This window comes from Podarcis vaucheri (genome assembly GCF_965113315.1).
Source record: "Podarcis vaucheri genome assembly, chromosome: 1".
Classification (NCBI taxonomy): Eukaryota; Metazoa; Chordata; class Lepidosauria; order Squamata; family Lacertidae; genus Podarcis; species Podarcis vaucheri.
In genome coordinates, this window is record NC_138759.1 from 70,201,658 (window position 1) to 70,224,243 (window position 22,586).

Here is a 22,586-nt window from a genome sequence, read left to right on the forward strand (position 1 = left end):
TTGTGCTCTTCTCTGCTATGTTTTGTGGGTGAAGAATGCCCCATCAGCTTACAGTCAAGATTTTTGGAGAGAAGATCACAGAAAATTAATTGTCTCCGTACCTCAGTGTGGTGTTTTACTTCTGTGGTAACTGTTTCTAACTTCAGAAAAAAACAGAAGCTTCCTCAAATACGCAGTAAATAATGTGGACTCTTTTCTCAAGGTTAATGAAAGGGTTACCTTCATATAAAATCCATTGACTTTATTTCAGGAATCAGCATTTAGGATTTGTTCTTTTAGAGAAAACTGTTGCAATGAATACAAATTCTGGACCCATCAGCGCTATACTGGCTACAGCAGACAGAAATCCTCTCATCACCTGAAGCGTATTACCTGGGCACTGTGCAGAAAATTGAGAGTAGAATCCCAGCCCATCTGCTGATTTGAAGATTCTAGCTCACATTCCGAAATAACAACCTTGGGTCTAGTTTACTAAGAAACTACAAATTAGTCATGGAAAATTGGAGCTACCAAAAGAGAATTAGTTCTACAGTGCTAGGTAAATGCAAATCAACCCCTTTAATGCAGGTTGCACTGGCACATCTAACATCTGATACAATTTGATCTTCTTTTAAAACAGAGCTAATTGGGAGGAAATTTTGGCTCATAAAAGAGAATGAAACTGTTGATTCTCCCTGAAGCTTTTGACCAGATATCTCATTTGGGAACTATGTGGGCAGTAATGGCAGGCACATAGCCATAAACATGTATTTCTTATTAGCTAGTGTGATGGTTAGGGGTATGTAAGGGCTCAATGTTCAATTGGGTTCAAACTAAAACAAATTAGAAATATAACAGATGCTTTACAAAGGGTATTGTATGCTCAGTTGTACAGTGGCCATAATGGAGAGGTGTTTCATACATTTTGTCAGGACATTATTTAGCACCTTGCTTTGCTTTGTGTACTTTATTAACAAGGAAAAAAGATAAGATTTGCATAGATTTGCATGAATCAAATGGCTGAAGCATCAGCTATAGCCATGTGTTTGTGTTGCTATCCTCCTGGCTGTCCATCAGGCCTCATTGTCCCTGGAATAGTTAGATGGGAATTGCAGTCTGATTGTCTTCTTGTCTTGGAGGACTTTATTGTCTATAAGCAATGAGTCACCCTTATAGTTGTACATTGCAGTCTGTTCATAGAAAGTGGGGGAATTAATGGCAGCCAGATCAATTTGCTGCATGATTTTTGTCACTCACTGAAGACTGCATGAGACAAGATGTCTGTTTCAAAGAGATGTGAGTGTGTAAGTCTGGCTTTGCACAAGCAATTTCTATGCCAAAGGGCTGCGGCTTTTGGTATATGTGATAATTCCCACTGTGAAGTCAAGTGCACATTTGAGGTGCTTCCAGCAATATTCTTAAAGTAACACACCATCCAAAAGCAGTCACAGTGAAGCTATGAAAACTGCAAGTATAAAATACTTTTTAAATTGGTACATTTTGGACTGGATATATTAGCCTTCCCTGCACTATTTTAATACCATAGGTCTGGCAGTGCTGTTCACAACTGCTGTGCACAAATACCATCAATCTGTTATGCTTCTTTATCCTTGTCATCATACTCATCCTGTGAGGTTTTTTGGGGGAAAGTAAGAAACACACCCTGGGCAAGCAGCTGTAATGGGAATTGCTGTGCCACTTGTACAAAATGTTCACAGCAGTGCTTACATTAGTTAACCACCTTCCATTTTGAAAACAATAACAAGAAAGATATATGACTCTTCAGAGACTGTGTTGTAGAGCTTCAAATTAACACAGTTCTTTTTTTATAAATGTCAGCAGTGGGATACAAGGAATCAGTCTAGCTGGGCAACATTTGAAATGTCATTTTCTAAATTTACAATTGGCTCACACTTACTTGTAGACTTTAAAGGCTATTCCTCTGGTGCTCATTCAGTGGAATGTCGCTGCTTGGAATTTGTTGAAAAGGGGGTGTGCAGAAAGACAAGGAGAAGCCACTAGTAAATGTTACTAGCTTCTCAAATAAAATAAAAGAGAAAATTGACCCTAAAAAGAAAAATGTGGCATATGACCAACATATGTCTTTCAACATATGGGGTTAATTTAATAGAGGTCTCTGACTGTGACATATGCAGAAGTGCAAAAATGCAGTTCCATTCAGTAGAGATTCTTGTTTATGATTATTACTTTGTCAAAATTAAAATAAATAAAGAAGGAGAAAAAGAAACTGGGATGGGTAAGGGCAGGTTTGTATGGAGCCTATCCTGTACACTCTCATATTTATGCCAACTGAGGCATATGACTGAAATCCAACACTCTGTGAGCTGGACTTCTGTTCATGTAGTGAATCTTCAACTTCCACTAGTCCCCTGCACACCCCACAAAATCTATTATGTAAGGTCCTCTTACCCTTTGGAGAAGATTTAAAGGGCTCATGGGCAGGGTCAAGGGGTGGGGAGAGGAGAGGAGAAGAAAGTAAAGTCCCATTGTGCAAGTGGAAATTCTTCTGCTCATGCAGGTACATCCCTGTGTTCTCCCCTCAATTTTAAATGCTATACTAACCTTCTATTCAGAACAGCACCTTCTTTTGGATGTCAAATGCAAGTTCCCTGAGATCAAGGACTGATGACAGAGGACAAGCTTATGTTACACACACATTCTTGTAGATCAGTTTGTTTGTGACTAAGAATTTGAGTTCTGACCCTTGTAGTGTTAACTGGAGAGGAGCTTTTTTCCAGGTAAATGTGCCCATTGATGCTAAATGGAGTGCTGAATAAAGCAAGCACAGCTCTCAAAGAGCTACGCATCTTGCCTGTGTTGTGGTTGGCAGTCCACATCAGCCTGTCAGCTTAAGCTGCTTTTCTCTTCCCTCACAGAAACAGCAGCAATCGATATGCATGAATACCTTGGATTTTTTTTTTTCCTGGAGTTCGTAATTCAGCAGGATGTTTAAGCACATGCCTAATTTGAAGTCTTCGGGAGGTTAATTCTGTTGACTAATCATGTCTTTAAACTTTATGCATATGGTTAAATACTTTGTTAAGGAGTTGTTCTGGTGGAATGAGAGGAAGGAGGAGGAAATAAAATCATCAGGGCATCATACATATTTGTGTATGTGGCAGTGATTCTTGGTCTTTGTGAACCTCTGTTTTGACAAGGCAACAAAGGAGCTCTGAAGTGTATTGAGTCATGTATAGGGAAGGGCCATGGCTTAGTGGTAGAGCATCTGCCTTATCTGCACAAAGTTCCTGGTTCAATTCCTATCATCTCCAGGTAGAGCTAGGAGGCACTGCTATCTGAAATCTGTGCTGCAAGTCACTGTATACATTGATTCAATATAAGGCAGTTTTCTGCGTTCTGCAATGTCAGTCACATAGAACCAGCAGTTGAAGTACTTCCATGATGTGTTTCTGAGATCAGTTAGGGAAAACTAGCTGAATCCAAGGGACAACAAGAACAGGGGAAGTCCCTCCCAAGGCTAGAACTAGGGAAGGAGAACAGGAGCAGAATGGCAGCTGTGTAAAAGATGACATTATATATTGTTTCCCAAACCCTTTTTCAAGGAAAAATAAATCCACTACAGCCATAAAACAAAACAAAAAGACAAGCCCTCCTTCCTGATTAGACCTGCTCATAACCTCTTCTGAGAGTTCCCCTTCTAAAGGATCAGAAGCAAATGAGCTTGTCATTTAGTGCACAGCTGCTGCTGCTGCTGCTGCTATTTTCCTTCTTGCATATTTTGTCAGCTGTCTTGACCACCTCCCCCAGCTTATTACTTCTAAGAGGCAGTTGTGGAATAGAAAGCAACAAGCAAAGTAGGAACAAATGGCTCTGAGTCTTAAACTTAAGAAGAATCCAACATTTCAATATCCTTTCTGTTTGCTGACCTTATGCAGTGGTCTTTTTGGCAAGTGGTGCTGGAGAGAGGAGTGGAAATTCTATGGGGGCACAGTCTCCACCAAACACTAAACTACACTGTGAGCTAAGGACTGAGTCCAGTAATTCCTGTAGTACTGTTGTACTGGTAAGTTCAGACTGAACACAGTAACCTCATGTTACTGACACAATTTCACCTAGAATTCAGGGTATCAGAAAGAAGATCTGACCTGAATTATCTCTGTGGATGTTTGATACACATTCAGGGCAGTATCGTGTTAAGCCGAAAACAAAAATCAGGCTTCCCCTTCAACAAAATATGCTTTAAAAATGTTAGCAAATTGGTTCTTGTGACTGTCATGTTTATGTGATATCTCCCAGGGTCCAGAGGTGAAGTTAAAGACTGTTGATTATTATTATACTCTATATACTCTGTATATTATATTCACAGATTCAAAGTCCAAGCATTCCCTGTGATGAAAAAAATAACACATGGAATTCTAATGCATAGAAAACCATAGGTGAGATTGACACTTACGAATGTGCAATTCTCAACGAAGATGAAAGGGGAGGAGGGCTTGGGGGAGTGATAGTGGAAACCAAGCCACATATCTTTAGATTTTCTTAAGAAGCACACACCTCACATGTGCAGTACAAAAGATGCAGCCTAGTGCAGGAATAACCAGAAGGAACAGGCACTTGAATATAGAAAGAATATAAAATATGAATCCAGACTACATTAAACTCAAGCAAGTTAATCAATAGGTTTTTTTAAAAACCTGGCAAGGCTCTGAAAGAATAAACCCAGAAAACTGTGAACATGGAATCTCTGCTCTTGTATGTTAATGCATGTATCTTACATCTATATTTCAGAATTTCCTAGCCTGATGCCCTTCAGATTTTTTGGGACTACAACTCCCATCAGCCCCAGCCAACATGGCCAATGGTCAGGCATGATGGGAGTTGTATTTTGAAACATCTGGAGGCTGCTATTCTGCCTTGTAACACATGTTGGGAGAAAATGAGATATATGCCCTCTTCAAATTAGCCAGGCACTACCTTAAGTAATGCGTGCTCCACATTGTTATATTCAGCTGTTTTTAATAGGCTTGTCAAGGTCATGTTTCTCATCTGAAATGAGGGTTTGGCATGATTTCCGTCCCCGAAGTGAAATGGAGCTGATCCCAGGATTTAGCAGAAGCAAAGTGCCTTGACAGATTAAGAAGTGCTACATATTTAGGTGACTGAAAGCCAGTGCAAGCTACCAGTCTTTCATTAGTCTCTTGTCAGAGTCGTGGTGGGGGATGGAGGAAGAAAGGCATTGCAGAAGAAGCCAACAGCTTAATCTTCTCAATTTATGTTAAAAATAAAGATAAAAGGACAAGCTTCTTGACATAAGTCAGGAGTTATGATCCCGGATGGTAGAGAGTGTCATTACATAAGCTGTTTTCCTCATATATATTTTTATCTTGCCTGCTGAAACTGCCTTTTGGGCCTATGGGTGATAGTGTAGGAGTTGTTGTGTGGCTCAGTCAGTCTCCAGAGACAGCAATCAAAAGAGTCTACAGAATTTTTTCTAGAGTACATTGTGTGGAACTGCATTAATAAAGAGCTATGGTTGGCAAATGCATCTGAATTGAAGAATGTATGGCTGTGACTTAACTAGCTGCTAGTTTTGTGTTTTCTAGGAACTCCAGAAATTAAAGTGTATGTTTGTATGTGTGTGTGTCCTGTACACCTATGACATGATACAGAACTGGTCAGTAAGCATTATATCCCAACCACATTATATTTTGTAGCTTTGATGAAGATAGGAATGTTGGTAAAGGTAAAGGGACCCCTGACCTTTAGGTCCAGTCGTGGCCGACTCTGGGGTTGCGTCGCTCATCTCACTTTATTAACCAAGGGAGCTGGCGTTTGTACGCAGACGGCTTCTGGGTCATGTGGCCAGCATGACTAAGCTGCTTCTAGCGAACCAGAGCAGTGCACGGAAACGCCGTTTACCTTCCCGCCGGAGCAGTACCTATTTATCTACTTGCACTTTGATGTGCTTTTGAACTGCTAGGTTGTCAGGAGCAGGGACCGAGCAATGGGAGCTCACCCCGTCATGGGGATTTGAACCGCCGACCTTCTGATAGGCAAGTCCTAGGCTCTGTGGTTACTTAATTATAATTACTTTTTTGAATTGGCAAGTGATTGGGCAAAGCCACAAACTGTGGCTTATATGACTGGGCATTTAAGTCCCTGGGTCAGTGGGAGATGAGCCATTGGCCTGGTTTGTGCATCATACTAAAGACGTGGTTTATAACAAACCACAAGCTGTTCCACAGACAATTAAACAAAACATGACTCTCTCTTTTTCAAACATTTATTTAGTTTTCCAGCTACTCTTGTCATGTGCCTTTGTAACCGGTTGAATGTTTGGGATGTGGTGGCCAAACTAACCATGATTAAGGAAAAGTGCTGGGTTTACATGTGACACCAAACCATAGTTAAAACAAAGCAAGCCATTAACAATACATGACTTCAGATTATAGTTTGTTGGCAATAAGCAAATGATAGTTAAGCCACTGAGCAGGATTTGGATATCATAGTGAGCCATGGTTTAATAAACCATAGTTTAATAAATAGAGACTTAGCATTATGTGTGAACCAGGCTGTTTTCTTGCATTGGCACAAGGAACTCACTCCTAGCCAAGAATTAACACTGACACTAAGACACTAGTGCTGTTTCCCTTCCTCTAGTACAACAAAGTTGTGGATTATAAAGAATTTAAATGGTCCAGATTAAAAACATGCCAAGTGCCTGTGTATGTGGGGGAAGATCACTGTGTGTGAGCTTCAGTTTACAGACGTTAAGCTTCATCCTGTGTACTGTTCTGAATCTGTACAGCTGGGGAGATGCATTTATTTTATGGAAATATTTCTCCACATTTTTGTATTTTACATCCAGAGAAGCTGCTTGCAGGATGCTAAACTGTATTATATTATGTCAAATACCATTCAAGGTCTTGGAGGTTCTTGTAATAAATTATGAGGAAGGGCTCGACTTGTGAAATGTCAAGTCACAGTAAAGTGTTGCATCTGAATAACGTCTCATTGATTATCCATGACCTGACACGCTGTCTAGCAGCTTTTGCATTTCAAAAACCTCTTTGTTTTCTGAATATACCAGCCATTTTTGGTTACTCGCACACAGAGGGCAGGGGAACACATTTCCTCTTCTTTTTCCTTTTAAAGGAATACAAGCCAATCTGAATGAAAGTCATTGTGAGTATTGGAGGGAAGTAATGTATTTTTGGGAGCACAGATCTTTGAACTGTAGCACGTGCTGGGTTTCTATTCATAGAGCCTGTACCCGTCCCATATATTGTTCTATATTTGGAATAATATGCTATATTAATGTATTAGATTCTATGGGCTTCTGCCCAGTCATAGGTCTTTGGTCAGAATTTACATACCAGGGAAAGCTGTAGAGAGAAACTGACATTGTACCTGTTATTACTTGCCGGATAATATCATCCATTTGGCTTCCCTTTTTCGTTTCATCAGAGTGATAGGCACCATAGTGCCTAATATTTATTGCAAGTTGATAGATATCCCTAAATTACAAAGGTCCCAGCAGAGATAGATGTGTTTGAATACTTTATTATGTTTTCTTGCTTGTTAGCTCAAGAAAGATAACTATTCACTTTTGATATCTAGGATACTTATTCACTTTGAAATGAATAAAATGAGGCGGGGTTTCATCCTCAGATTGCCAGATATTGATTCTAGGTGTTTTGGGGGTGGCTACTGTGTTTTGCGGGTGACGCTGTGGGTTAAACCACAGAGCCTAGGACTTGCCGATCAGAAGGTCGGCGATTCGAATCCCTGTGACGGGGTGAGCTCCCGTTGTTTGGTCCCTGCTCCTGCCAACCTAGCAGTTCGAAAGCACATCAAAATGCAAGTAGATACTGCTCTGGCGGGAAATAGGTACCACTCCGGCGGGAAGTTAAACGGCGTTTCCGTTCGCTGTTCTGGTTCGCCAGAAGCGGCTTAGTCATGCTGGCCACATGATGCGGAAGCTGTATGCCAGCTTCCTCAGCCAATAAAGCGAGATGAGCGCCGCAACCCCAGAGTCATCTGCGACTGGACCTAATGGTCAGGGGCAGTGGCGTAGTGTGGGGGGTGCAGGGGGGGGGTCGCAGCTCTCTGCCCGTACCTGGCTCACTCACTCTCACTGCAGTGCTGGCTGTGCGAATCCGATCCGAGCCGCCGGGTCGCCGCCCACTGTGGAGGGGGGTGCCAGGCGTGCGGTGCGGTGCGGTTAGGGGGCGCAAATTACTTGCCTTGCCCCGGGTGCTGACAACCCACGCTACATCACTGGTCAGGGGTCCCTTTACCTTTACTGATTTATGAGATGTTTTTGTAAATATTTCCCACTTTAATTTGATGTATGAGTAACACTGTCTTAGCAAGGATTGAGTTTACTCTTACTATATGTACTACCAGAGCCGTAGCTAGGTGATCTTGTGTCCCTGGCAGAACTGTCCAGATTGTACCCCCTAGCCATGGACAAATTAGCTCTTCTTTCTGCCTCTCCTCCAACTCTTCCCTCCGTTCAATTCACCCTCTACTGTATTTAAAACCATTTCTTATGAGGCAATAATCAATCTTTATATTTATGGGTTATGTCCCACCTCACCACCCTCTAGCTATGGCCCTGTGTAAAGTAAATAAAATTAAAATAAAGGCACAAGTAAAGTAACTTATTAACTGCTTAGTACACAAAATGTGGACTGCTTCATTTCAATGCTACACCTTTCAGTCTAACATCTTCAAGGCGAGCTACAAACATTCTTTTTAAAAGTCATGAAAATTAATTTAAATAAACAATATTTGGCAACAATTTTTAGAACCCACTGAATCAGTAAAAGCTGCAAGTGCCAATAGATCTGCAGTGTGAAAACATGGTTTCCAGCTTTGCAGGCGTTTGCGGCTGTTCAGTTTTTTAGGATTGAAGTTCCAATGCTTTGCACACTGAATAATCAGGCCACATGCAAAACCTGGCAGTGTTTTGGACCACCTGTGCCAGAATTTGGCTATTATTAAAGACTGACGCGGGTGGCGCTGTGGGTAAAACCTCAGTGCCTAGGACTTGCTGATCGTAAGGTCGGCGGTTTGAATCCCTGCGGCGGGGTGAGCTCCCGTCGTTCGGTCCCAGCTCCTGCCCACCTAGCAGTTCGAAAGCACCCTTAAAGTGCAAGTAGATAAATAGGTACCGCTTTATAGCGGGAAGGTAAACGGCGTTTCCGTGTGCTGCGCTGGTGCTGGCTCACCAGAGCAGCTTCGTCACGCTGGCCACGTGACCTGGAAGTGTCTTCGGACGGCGCTGGCTCCCGGCCTCTAGAGTGAGATGAGCGCACAACCCTAGAGTCTGTCAAGACTGGCCCGTACGGGCAGGGGTACCTTTACCTTTACCTTAAAGACTGACCAGATAGCAGACTGACTTTGTGTAGTTAGATACATATCTTTCTGAAGTAAAGATATTGGGCTCATTGAATGGTTGCTACCTATTTATGAAAGCTTTTGTATAGCCAGCCTAGGCCAGGCTGGTGTTTAGCGAAGTCTGGCTTGCCAACAGATTGACTTCAGTCCCAAAGGCTCACTCCTCCATTTTCTCCTGAGACAGACGGATGCCAACCAGGCTTGATCTTATGAAATATTATAGTAGCATTGTAAAAACTTACAAATTTGCCCCAAACCTGAATATTACCTTGTATAAATAAAAGTTCTAAATTGCATTGTTGTTGTTGTTAAAAAAATCATATATATTATTGTTTTACAGAAGCACCTCTGAAACCAGAAGAAAATCCTGCAGAGGCTTTTACTGATTCATCCCTCTTTGCTCACTGGGGTCAGGATCTGAGCCCTGAGAACAGACGTATTGCCCTCAAACAATTCCAGTATTATGGCTACAATGCTTACCTGAGTGATCGTCTCCCCTTGGATAGACCATTGCCTGACTTTAGACCCAATGGGTAAGGAATATCTTCTGGTGGGCATAATGCATGTTGTCTTTGGAATATTTTTTAAATTGTAAATTAGTCAATTTTTGAAAACTTGAAATGTATTAAATAAAAAATATATAATCTGGCCCAGATCAAGCACTTTCAAGAACAATAGATTTTAACAAATGAATTAAGAATGCACTTAAATATCTTCCATCAAGAAAAATTCAAGTGGTTTAATGTTGGCTAAGTCATGCCCATGGTCTTCAGAGTTCTTATCCCAATAATTGTCCATAAAGTAAGGGTTATTTCACATAATTAAATCAACACCAGGTTCAACTTCGTTTTTAAAACACTCCAGTTGGGAAAGAAATGAAGAAGTAAACACTTAGCAAGTGATACTTGGTTTGTTGCAATAACATTAAAGGTTAGAAAAACCACTTTGGGGTGTGTATGTGTTAGCAGACTTTGCAGCTTGGATGAATTATATTGAGGTAATCACAGTTTCTGGAGTTCAGAGGCTTTATTCATGCAGGGACTATAGGATGAGTAGAGATAAGAAAGAAAAAGTAGAAATTTTGTCTGTAGAGAACAACAAACAAAATGACCCAGCTTTTAGGTTGGAGTTCACTTAGACAGAGAAGTTTACAAACAAGTGATGGTTAAGTTAATAGATAAACAGTGTCCTTGTGTGGTTTAAAGCAACACATACATTAACTAGAAACTTAGGAGAAGGAAATATACAGTGGTACCTCAGGTTATAGATGCTTCAGGTTACAGACGCTTCAGGTTACAGACTCCGCTAACCCAGAAATAGTACCTTGGGGTTAAGAACCTTGCTTCAGGATGAGAACAAAAATAGTGTGGCGGCAGCGCGGCGGCAGCAGGAGGCCCCTATTAGCTAAAGCTAAGGTTAAGAACAGTTTCAGGTTAAGAACGGACCTCCAGAATGAATTAAGTTCTTAACCTGAGGTACCACTGTCTTTGCTTTCCTTCAACAGTATGCTGTGTTTAGTTTTGTAAGAAGACTGTAGAACAGTCAGTATCAATATTGAGTGAATTCTGTGGAATTCAGACAATGTACCCTTGCAGTTCTCATGACTCCTTCTGAAGATACCATCAGTATCTCTCATACTTGCAAACCAAAGTAGAGTACTTTCCCACATTTCTGCTATGGGCCAGAGTAGCAGATCTTCTTTCCTGTGAGGGAAATTATATAAATGGAGTGTCCCCCTGGCCCCAGAAAAGCAATTTTCTCTTGATCTCTGTTTATAAGAGGTAATGGGGGCACATCTCTCAAATATTCCAAAAAGAAGCTATTCAGAGATTTTAAAGTTAATAATGCCACTATTTTTTTGACCAGAAGCTAGAACCCTTCTTATTCAAATCCACTCTACGTATAAGTTTAAAACTATTGTACGGATAACAACTAGAAATGTGACTGCTCTTCATTGTAAAAACCTGTTCATCATAGCAGCTTCAGGATCTAATATATCAAATGCTTCTGTTGAATGAGCATGAACCTTATTCACAGAAAGGAACATTGCTTTATTCAACAGCCATGCTGGACAAGTGGTGTTGGTGTGTCAGACCTCAAAGCAATACAGAACCCTCTCTATGTGTGTTGAATTGGATGCAAAGACAATCAGTATATCTGAACCAATCTTCTCATTTCAATCTATTTAACAGAAAAACTATAAACAATCTGCCTCCTTGTTTAAATTGTAAATTAATTTAGGGAAAAGTTTCTAGAGTTAACAAGACATTTCTGCCAGAATATCAGCCTGTCTCTTTCTATTTTCCTTATGAAATTATGCTCCCCAAGGATTCCATTTAAATTTTTTATAGCTTTAAGTATAAAATTTTAAAAGTGTGTGTGAGAGAGACTCAACATTATTGCAGCTAAGAACAAATTATTACAGCTGGGATTTTAAAGAAAAAGTTGGCTGCAGTTTTCATAGTCATATAAACTTTAGTTAACTTAGTGGATGTGCTGTCGTGAGGAACTACTGTATATCCCAATCCAGGAAGGATAACCTAGCAGTCTTCCATAGTTTTCTTCTTGTGGTTTGAAAACATGGTTGCAAAAGATGCTCTGAATACAATTTTACAGCTGGATTGTGATCACTTGTGTAGCACCCAACACAGATCTTCCCTGCTCCCAGGCAGAGAAGCTGAGAAGCAATTAAGGAGTGCCCTGGCTCCCACTGGGTTAGGCATTTCAGGGTGCCACGTTGCCAATTGGCAGTAACACTTTGAGGAGGTGCCCTGCTTCACCCCAAGAGCTGGGGCACAGTCTCAGTGGAAGTGGCGGGGTATGGAGTGCAGTGACAGCAGAAGTGGTTGGTGGGGTATGGCAGCGGTGGGGGCGGGAGACAGCAATTTCCATTTTGCCCGTCTTCCAAACTGATTCATCAAACACATTGTTAGTTTTGGAATCAGCAGTTTGGAACCAAACTATTCTTCCTGACAAATGTATTGGCAGGTTTCTTTTCAAAACAAGCTTGTATTTTCTTCTATACGTGTTTCCCCTTCTGCTGGCCTATGCGATATAGACCCATAATGTATTGTTCGCAAAAGCTGCTTGAGATGAACTATCTCTCTTATTTCATGCAGATCTACAATGAGAGATAGTCATTGTATAGACACAGCTCTTTCTCCCCCTGTGTTTCTTAGTCTACTTTTATGGTTCAAGGATGCCTTTGACAAACTGTTTACGGCCCGACCTGTGTCACTCCAATCTGTTATCTAGTACTGTGCTATACTCAGTGAGTAAGGCAAACTGTTGACAGCGCCTGAGCTTCAGTACACTTGACAATATCTTGAAGAAATGCCAGTCTATTTCTGTTTATGAAATGGGATGTCAGCTTGACTGTGTACTATTTCAAGTATTGCAGCTCCATATAAGAAGCACATTGTGTAAAAAATTGCAAATCATCTAGTCTTCATCCTGAAGAAAATGTGGCTAACTGTTAGTTTAATAAGGACAACCCAGAATCTACATTGGACTGGATGCACAATTATTCTTTTACTCCAGCTAGATGCAGACTCCCCACCGCCCCTGGTCCGGTTCCCCACAGTTGCCTGTGAAGCAGAGATAACATTCTCTACTAATGGAAAACAGGGGGAATGGGTGATGGGAATGGAAAAGAGTGAGCAGAGTATATGGTAAATTCCCAGGGAGGTTGCATTGAATAAAGGGGCCATCAAAAAGCCGCAGAAACATGGTTCTCAGCGATGATTACCTTTGCATTGGAAATGCAATGCAATATTGAATGAAAGCTCTTCGGCAAGGCAAGCTAAGATAGTTCTCTGCTCCTCTTGGGCTTGCTATAAGTACCTGTTGGCTAGAATAGTATCCAGGAGGCTCTGACTTTTATCCTTGCTCAGAAAATCCAAACTCTGCACCCAACAAGCCAACATATGTGATATGAATGTATTTAAATGAATAGGAACATAGGAAGCTACCATATACCAAATCAGACCGTTGGTCCATAGTGCTCACCACTGTCCAATCTGACTGGCAAAGGTTTTCCAGGATGTTTTAAGTAGGGCTCCTTCTCACCTTTTCATGGAGATGCTCTGCTGCTGAGCTCTGGCTCTTCATCTTGCAAATGAAGCAAAATTTGCTCTATGGCCTTTCTGTTTGCTAAGAATCCCACACTTGTATTGCAGATCCAGTACCAGTAGTATAATATCTAATCTCTCATGTAAATATGTGTTAGAGATTAAAAAAAAAATGGGGGGGAAGGGGGTGTCTGTTAGAAAAATGGATGTGTGTGTGTGTACTCCAACACTGTGGAAGGTAGAACACACAGCCTTCAGAGAACTTTGTTTTGTTTTAAACAAATGATCTTTATATAAAAAACAGACTATCATTTTTGCTCTGCAATTAATAATAATAATAATAATAATAATAATAATAATAATAATTTAATTTCCATACCGCTTTATATTTTTTAGAAGCATTAAAACATCAAATAAAACAAACCAGAATAAAATATTACTGAATAAAGTCACATGTAAAGTATACATTCAAAGCAACATAATTAACAGGAAACTAAAATATTATCTTAAAAATCACAAATGCAGCCTAGGATACAAAGGTATATGGGTGGGTATAATCTCAGTGTCGTGGGTTTGAGCCCCACGTTGGGCAAAAGATTCCTGCATGGCAAGGGGTTAAGGGGGTTGCATAGATGTATATGAATGGGGGGTAGCTGTGGCTGTGGTCATTTCCAAGACTGTCATGTGCTCCACGGAAGGTTCCCCATGAAGGAATGCAGTTCTGGTGCTAACAGGCTTCCACACCTACACTCAAGTCCCCATATTATAGCATTTTTATTATGAACCATTGGCCTACCAAAATGTCTGCACTGAACAACAATATTAAACAAGATATCTTTTTAAAACATCAGCCCATTAAAATCAGTCCATTCTGCCTCAGTCCACTTGTGTATCTGTGTGTCAACATGGCATTTTAAGAATAATTTTACCTATTTTCAAATGGCTGTTATTTGATTAGAAGCATTTTGATTGTCAATATTTACTGATTAAAAATATTGTCTCACTAAGACAACATATGTTTGAAAAAACTGGATTATTTGTAGACTGTTGTTTCATAGAAAGTGAGGCAAATGTTGAAGGCAGAAGCAACATATAAGAGAGTGACAAGGTTTAGCTCTGCTCTGTTCTAGTGTTTTATAAACTAATATCAAAATAAGGAAGAATATAGAAATTTGATCGATATAGAAATTTGATTGAGTACCCACTCTAAAGAAACTCCTATAATCTGAAAAAAGAATGATATGCAAACAAGAACTATGCAGCGTATGTATGTATGATTGTATGTATGCATGTTTGTATGTATTTGTACTTACTGATATTTTCAGTTAGGTGTAGACAAAGCTAGCAGAGAGCTAGCAAAGAGATAATAAGCCCTTGGAATACTGTAGCTATCATTAGCCCCTTCCCTTTCTTTTGGAGAGATTCTGCTACTCTTTTTCTTAACAGTGAGGGATAAAAGGCCACCTATGAAGTTGTAATCTGCCAGACATACTTATGCAAATGTTATCTGTTTCTTTGGCTATCATAGGCAAACAGTTTAGGGATTTGTGTTCCTCCTCTCCCCCCTCAAGTCAAAGAGTGCTCCTGTAACTTCAATAGTAGATTGTAGATAGAAAATGAGTTTATTAGGGTGGACGAAAAATGTTTTATGTAAGCTGGCCTGTAGTCTTTCTAATAACAAGGTTTCAGAAATCAGAGAACCATAAAATTAGGGAGGAAGCATAGAAGAGTGTCTAGTTCTACCTTCATCTATAGACAAATTGTCTTCATTTAAACTATTCCAAATCAAAGCCGATCCAATTTCCTTTTTAAAAACACAAGGGAAGGAAATTGTACCACTACCCTGGGTATCATATTTTATTAACACCCGTTTTACTTGGAAAGAAGCAATTTTTGTATATTCAACCTTAACTTGCTTCTCCACGACTTATTTCTTTCTGTCCATCTTACAATGACCCTGCTACATCATTCTCCTCCTACTTTACAGCATCCTTTCAAATATTTTAAGCTGCTGTCATGTTTGCTCATAATATTCTGTCAGAGCTACATGCTCCCAGTTCCTTACAGCATATATCAGATATTACCTTTGTCCATCTTCTCTGAAATTTTGAGCTTCTTATATCTTTCTAAAAATGCATTATAAAATGGACATAATCCAGTTTAGTGGAGGATTAAACTGTCTTCAGTAGACAAGTATACCTATTCTTGCACACAGTATTTATCCCCCCCCAAATGGATTTTACTTCACACACTCCACAGTTGTTGGTTTCTATTTAGAGTGTGATTACCGTAAGTAAAACGTCAGCTTTCCTTGATTATGAATTTATATGTAGTTTCATTTGTTTTCCCCTCACACTTTTCATTCCAAGATAAGTAGTTTATAGCACATGTCACATTAAAAATTATATTGCGGCAATGTACGCTTCTTCCACTTAAACATTGGACAAATGTGTTTATTAGATTATTAAGATCAACTTTCCCAAATACACGTAAGAGTCTTGTATGTACAGAAGTAGGCTTCTGTTAATATATTTCCAACTAGATGGGGATCTGTGACATAAATGGTGGCTGTACACAAGGGGCTGGTTTTTTGTTACTCTGTATGTTCCCTTATTCCTTTTGCATGTGAGGGGAGGAGTTATCAATCTTCTGTTTGTTTATAGGAACAAATAAAGGGTGTTGTTGTTGTTTTGCTGTGCCCTATCAGATTCCGGTTTGATAAAGTGGCTTGTTCACAAAGTGGTTTGGACAAATTGCTGTTTGTTGAGCTCAGATGCAGCAACAAACTATAGTTTGCTGTTACATCTAAACTAGACTATAGCATCTACTTAAGCTAGCAGCTATGGGCATTATGAGCCTTGCTTTTTAAGAAAATGGCCACACTTAGAGCACGGAGTGGGATGTTTGGAAAGAATAAGATGCATGATTATTTGTTTGTTGGGTTTCCACTTGCCTGACAATAAATGTTGGAAATGTAAAGAAACTGAAGGTACATTCTTTCACCTTTGGTGGACGTGCCCAAGGATTAAGGCTTTCTGGGAGATGATATATAATGAAATGAAAAAGGTATTTAAATATACCTTCCTGAAGAAACCAGAAGCCTTTCTCCTGGGCATAGTCAGCCAATTGGTGTCAAAGAAGGATAGAACTTTCTTTATGTACGCTACAACAGCAGCAAGAATACTTATTGCAAAGTACTGGAAGACACAAGATTTACCCACCCTGGAAGAATGGCAGATGAAGGTGATGGACTATATGGAATTGGCGGAAATGACTGGCAGAATCCAAGACCAGGGAGAAGAGTTGGTGGAAGAAGATTGGAAAAAGCTTAAAGACTACTTACAGAAATATTGTAAAATTAATGAATGTTAGAACGATGTTGGATAGAAATTAAGTGGTTTTTAGCTGTAATTCTATAAGGGAATATGAAAAATGGATTACTAATAGGTAAAAATTTAATGTTACAATATTTTAAGATTAAAGACTAGGATAAACAAAGAGGGGAAGGATTTGCTGAACTAACAAACTGAACTGGAATACAAAAAAGGGAGGCGCGAGGAGGTCTGGGAAACAAGCTAATGAAAAATAAGTAATGGAAAGATTGAGTTGTTTTTAACTTTTTATTTTTTTATTTTTCATTTTTTCATTTTGTAATATCTTGAAAATTGTAATAAATATATTATTTGTTTGTTGGGTTTCTTTCTTTTTGCACTGTATATCACACATATTAGCTACAATCTTGCCCACATGTTTTTTTTTGAAAATTTAGCTGGCTAGAAAGCCCAAAGTGCATTTTAAGAATAATGAATGGTTTACCCTTCTGAAGCATCGTATCTTCATTTTATAATGAACACACACAGAGAGATGCAGAATTTAGATGACCATATCTTGACTTAAGCAACTGAGATTTGCTCATACATGAATTCCCTGGCTCCTCCCTTCATGATGTGAACAATAAAGTCAGGAAGTTTCTACTTAATAATAGTTTCAGTATTTGAAAGCATGATTTAATATCCTGGCTTGCTGCTAAGCTGGTAACCAGAGTTTCTCAGTTTAGCGAAAAGAGGAAACAAGATCAGGTAGAGACTTGTTGTTTAATCACATCTCATGCAAAGGGAGATGTAAAGATTCTGTATGTGTGCATAAAACACTCATCTCTTGGCTTATTAAGAGGAGATTTGATTGTTGAAATCAGGCCACTGTGATTTATTGTCAGTTAACAAATCAGGATAATAAAGCTTGGGGGGGGAACGCGGAGATGAAACGGGTGACAGGTGAGTGTTTGGTCCCAAAACAAAGACTTGTATGTATATCCACACCCAAACATAATATTACCTACTTTAGAATTATGGAGGGTGCCTGCCTACACACTCATGAAAGGTCAATATTTTCCCCACATGAACCTTCAATAAGTTCTTCTCTCCTTCATATAGATCAATAAAACTGAGTTTATTGAGGCTGTAAACTCCCAATTTCTTTGATCATATAATTTCTTCACACTGAGAACATTCTTGTTCTCAACCTTCAAGGAAGAATGTTAACATTTAAGTGACAAAAATTAATTTTGATGGTTTAATGTTTCTTCTTCTGGGTTCTACTTTATTAAAGACAATAAGAAATCAGCAAGCTATAATTAAATCTGTACTGCAGAAGTTTTAAATGGCCAAGAACTCATTATTACTCTGACCTTTTATCTTAGGAACCAGCCTGCGCTTGTTTGATGCTTCCTATTTTTTCTCCTTTTAGAATAATGTGGTCTTTTTAATAATCTGAACATTATACTTACAACTATTGCTTTTTATATGCCTATATTGACACATTGAGTAAAATTAAATTCCTGCTCCTTAGTTACTAGGGATAAAAAGGTCAGTTAATTTTGATTCTCTCAGTTTCTCTTTTTCCTCCATGTTTCTGCAGCAATTTTCATTTTTTTTTTAAAAAAAAGCTCACCCTCAAAATTCATCAGGATTTTAATAAAAATTTCTCCCAATAAACACACTTGTATGCATTTTTAACTAATGTACACAGTTTTGCAAGCGATTTCTCCCAATAGAATGCATTTTTGTATGTTATTTTAATAACTATATTCATTTTAATGCATGCTTTCTAATACATGCATTTGTACGCGTTGCTTGATTGGAGAAGTTGCATTGGAAAATTCAAATAAGTGCAAATTTCCAAGGATGTCTGTGTTGTGGTTCTCATGTTGTTTTGGAAAGTGTCAATTAGTTAAATTCACCTTTAAATGCAAACTGAATTTAATTCCTTCGCCATTTCTATTAGTTATTAAGCTATATGTGATCTGGTTATCTTATCTGATTCATGGAATGTTTTTCACGAGTATACAAATATTAAAATTAAACAAACCGACAATATAATATTCATGCAACTTTAAGCTCTTTGCAGAGAATTAAACATTAATAAAGGGAGTATTTGCACAGCAGTAGTTGCTCTCCTATGGGCTTCATTGAATAGCATTGACAGTTTTTGCAGCATGTTGAACTGTTATAGAAGGAAGTATTTAAATCACAGTAATTTATCCCAAGTTTAAGTTATTGTAATGTAATGCTGATAGTTCATTCAGTGCTCAACTAAAAAAACCCTGTAGATATGAAGAAATCATATATCCAGTGACACCTAATCCCTAGTACTCAGGTAATTTCACAAGCTTGTTAACTCACTGTACTTTGCCACCAATATAATGGAGGTATTCTATCATAAAGATTTGAAACATAGAGCTGCAATCGATTGCTGGGCTCTCTGTGTTTTGATGGCTATCAGTACTTTACTTCTGGTTCCAGACTGTAATGTATATGTTGGCCAAAGGAATGTCTGTGTTCCATGGGACTTATTCCCAGCCTCTCAAGTAAATATGCATATGTCAATGTAACATATAATTGAGGGCCAAATTAGTTGGAATTCATGTAATTAGCAATTGCATGGATATTTTTTTTAAAAAAAATTCTATATCTCCGTCTATATTATATGCGTCTGCCTATCTTATAAGTGCATCATAATATTGATTTGAATTTGCGGGAACAATTGTGGAAAACAAATTTAAAATTCACTGCTAATTATGCATTAAAAGAGAACTACTTAAAAAGGATCCGTAGGTGGTGTTTGACACCAAGTAAACTAGACAAAATGTTTAGAGCAAAAACTGACCTAAGTTGGAAGTGCAAAGAAACAACCGGCACATTTTACCATTCATGGCAGTCTTGTAGAATAATAAAAGAATTTGGGGGGACAGTGTATAAGAAACTTTAAAAAATGTTTAGAAGAACATTTTCCAAATACCCCTGAGAAGAATGGCACCTTAAGATATTAGAATATAAAGAATTTGGCAGCATGACAAATAGATTAAGAAATAAAGATGCTAATAATATAAAAGAGGATTGGACATTATATATAGATTATATGGAAAAATATTATAACAAGAAAATAATTGTAACCTGCTGACCAAAAATAGAGGTTACAAGGTAAGATACTGTAAGGTAATGAAAACAACTTAGTAGAGTAAGAAAACATAGTTGGTTTCCGGACGGGAGTTGATCATGGTGTGGATTTGCCAAGCATGCCTTTCTCTTAGCATGTTTCTCCCTTGCATCCTGAGTTTGAGTGTCTCCAAAGCCCATGACACCTTTGGTAAAGGCTGTTCTCCAATTAGAACTCTCGCAGGCCAGTGTTTCCCAGTTGTCAGTGTTTATATTACATTTTTTTAGATTTGCCTTGAGACAGTCTTTAAACCTCTTTTGTTGACCACAAGCATTACGCTTTCCATTTTTAAGTTCAGAATAGAATAGTTGCTTTGGAAGACGATCAGGCATCCACAAAACATGACCAGCCCAATGAAGTTGATGTTGAAGAATCATTGCTTCAGCACTGGTGATCTTTGCTTCTTCCAGTACACTGATATTAGTTTGCCTGTCTTCCCAAGTGATGTGTAAAAATTTTCGGAGACACTGTTGATGGAATCTTTCGAGGAGTTGGAGATGGCGTTTATAAGTGGTCCATGTTTCACAAGCATATAGTAAGGTTGGTAGTACAATAGCTTTTTAAACAAGCATTTTGGTTTCCCTGCGAATGTCCCGGTCCTCAAACACTCTGCACTTCAATCGGGAGAAAGCCGCACTCGCAGAGCTCAGGCGATGCTGGATTTCAGCATCAATGTTGGCCCTTGTGGAAAGATAACTGCCTAGGTAGGAGAAGTGATCAACATTTTCCAACGTTACACCATTGAGTTGTATTTGTGGCGCTGCAGAGGGGTTGTTTTGTACTTGTTGGTGCAGCACTTTGGTTTTTGGGATGTTGAGTGATAGGCCAAGCTTTTCGTAAGCTTCTGCAAAGATATTTAGGATGGTTTGGAGGTCATCCTCTGAGTGTACACTACATTGTCATCAGCATACTGAGTAGAAATCATATTACTTTTTAAAAGCAATCAATGCAATTGCTAATTTGCAAGAATGACTTACTTAGTTTTGCCTTGCGATTCTTGGCTGTACCCTTCTTCCTTTTAAAAATGTTTTGAACTCTAACACTATCTTTTTATAGAAAACAGGCTGATGGAATCCCCTTTCAAAATTGTATCTAGTTATTCCTCTGAAAGTCCTGCTTGCCATGGAGCACACTTGCCTCTAGAAATATACCTGGAGGTAGGAGGGTGTCTTTGTGCTGGCATTGTCATTTCTCCACTTGAAGTGGCCTCACATGTCCAAGCATCGACTATAGCTAGGATGGCATGCTCTCTACAAGTAGTTTTTGTATAATGGCAGCTCTGAATCCACCTCCAAGTCAGGATTGACTAGCTGCTCTGTAGGTGCAAGACCAACGGTACAGGGGACAGCAGTCAGATGCCAAGAAATCAGTATCAAGTCCCAGCTGATAGCAGTTGGATAGATATGACAGGAGGTGAGAAGTGTGAGTCCTCCTCTGATTTTCTTCTAACCCCAGTGCCCCACTCCTGCTTTGAGCTTTTGGCTGTCAAAAAGAGCCAAGAAGAGAAGCAAGGTTGAAGGTATGCAGACTTCTTTCACAACACACGCTGTCTGGGTAGCATCTACAGTTCCAAAACCATATCTAGGAACAAGTGGACCCCTTGAACATGACACAATTGAATTACTGGATTTATAATAGTTTGATCATGCCCTGAATTCCTTTGGAGGCTTCTGTGTGGGGAGGCAGATTTCTAAAGAAATGCAATGCATAATTCAATTTATTTGTGATGGAACTACATTTGAAAGCAGATTACCAAGGATCAATAATATGGAAGAATGATTCCTCATTATTTTAAGTGAGCTTCACGCTGCTTACTAAACTTCCATTATAAGGAGAGAAAACTGCAATGGTCCTCCTTTGTGACTATCCTCAGCAAATGTTGTCTACTTAGAAAGGCTTTCTGAGAGAATTACCAAGCCCCTGTCTGTTTACTGCCTGCTGTGCTTGAAAGAGCATTTGTAGCATACTTTTACCTATGCTGTATGTAGTTTTCTGGTGACTATGACAACAGATACTTCAGTTCCGCATTCTTTTATTAATTCTAACCTAGCTTGACCACTAGACATGGGCTGTGTTTTGTTTTAGATATTGATATGAACAAATGACCAACATTATTATGGAAGCTTTGCATGTACAAACCTGTTATTCAGATCCTTATTTTGGTGATGTCAAATAAAGTATGGGTGATCAACATGCTGCCTTTGATATTACATATGAACAAATGCCTTCAGTAAGGTGGGGGGGATCAGTGATGCTTAAAATATATGTTGGTCTTGTATTATGGCTAAGTTGGAAAAATGAAATTTGTTTAAAGTGAACATGCTTTCCCTTCAGATGTTCTGCACTTGACCCTTGATACCTTCTCCCATTTTGAAATACTTTCTCACTTGATCTTCACTGACAATTACTTTCTACATTAATGGGTCCTAATTGGTAGCCCACAGATCCCAGGGGTCCACATAACCCACCAGACAGTCCATGGCACATAATCCATCAACATTTTCTTTTGTCATCCCTATTATGGTAACTCATCAACTTCAAAGTAATTTCCAGGTGTAACCTTTAACTCTCTTCTATCAACAATTAATCAATGTAAGCTTTAAAAACCGATAATTAAAATTAGCCATAATTCTAACATGTTAAGGGTGAGATAAA

At 39.0% G+C, this 22,586-nt stretch overlaps 1 protein-coding gene across 2 annotated transcripts in view; it reads left to right on the plus strand.

Moving 5' to 3' along the window:
• The window catches only part of GALNT18 (polypeptide N-acetylgalactosaminyltransferase 18), a 352,471-nt gene that overhangs the window by 210,364 nt on the left and 119,521 nt on the right, over positions 1–22,586 (plus strand). For both annotated transcript variants that reach the window (XM_082193671.1, XM_082193670.1), the window contains exon 2: positions 9,707–9,899. In XM_082193671.1, coding sequence (XP_082049797.1) covers positions 9,707–9,899 — 193 coding nt within the window. The remainder of the gene's footprint in view (positions 1–9,706; positions 9,900–22,586) is intronic.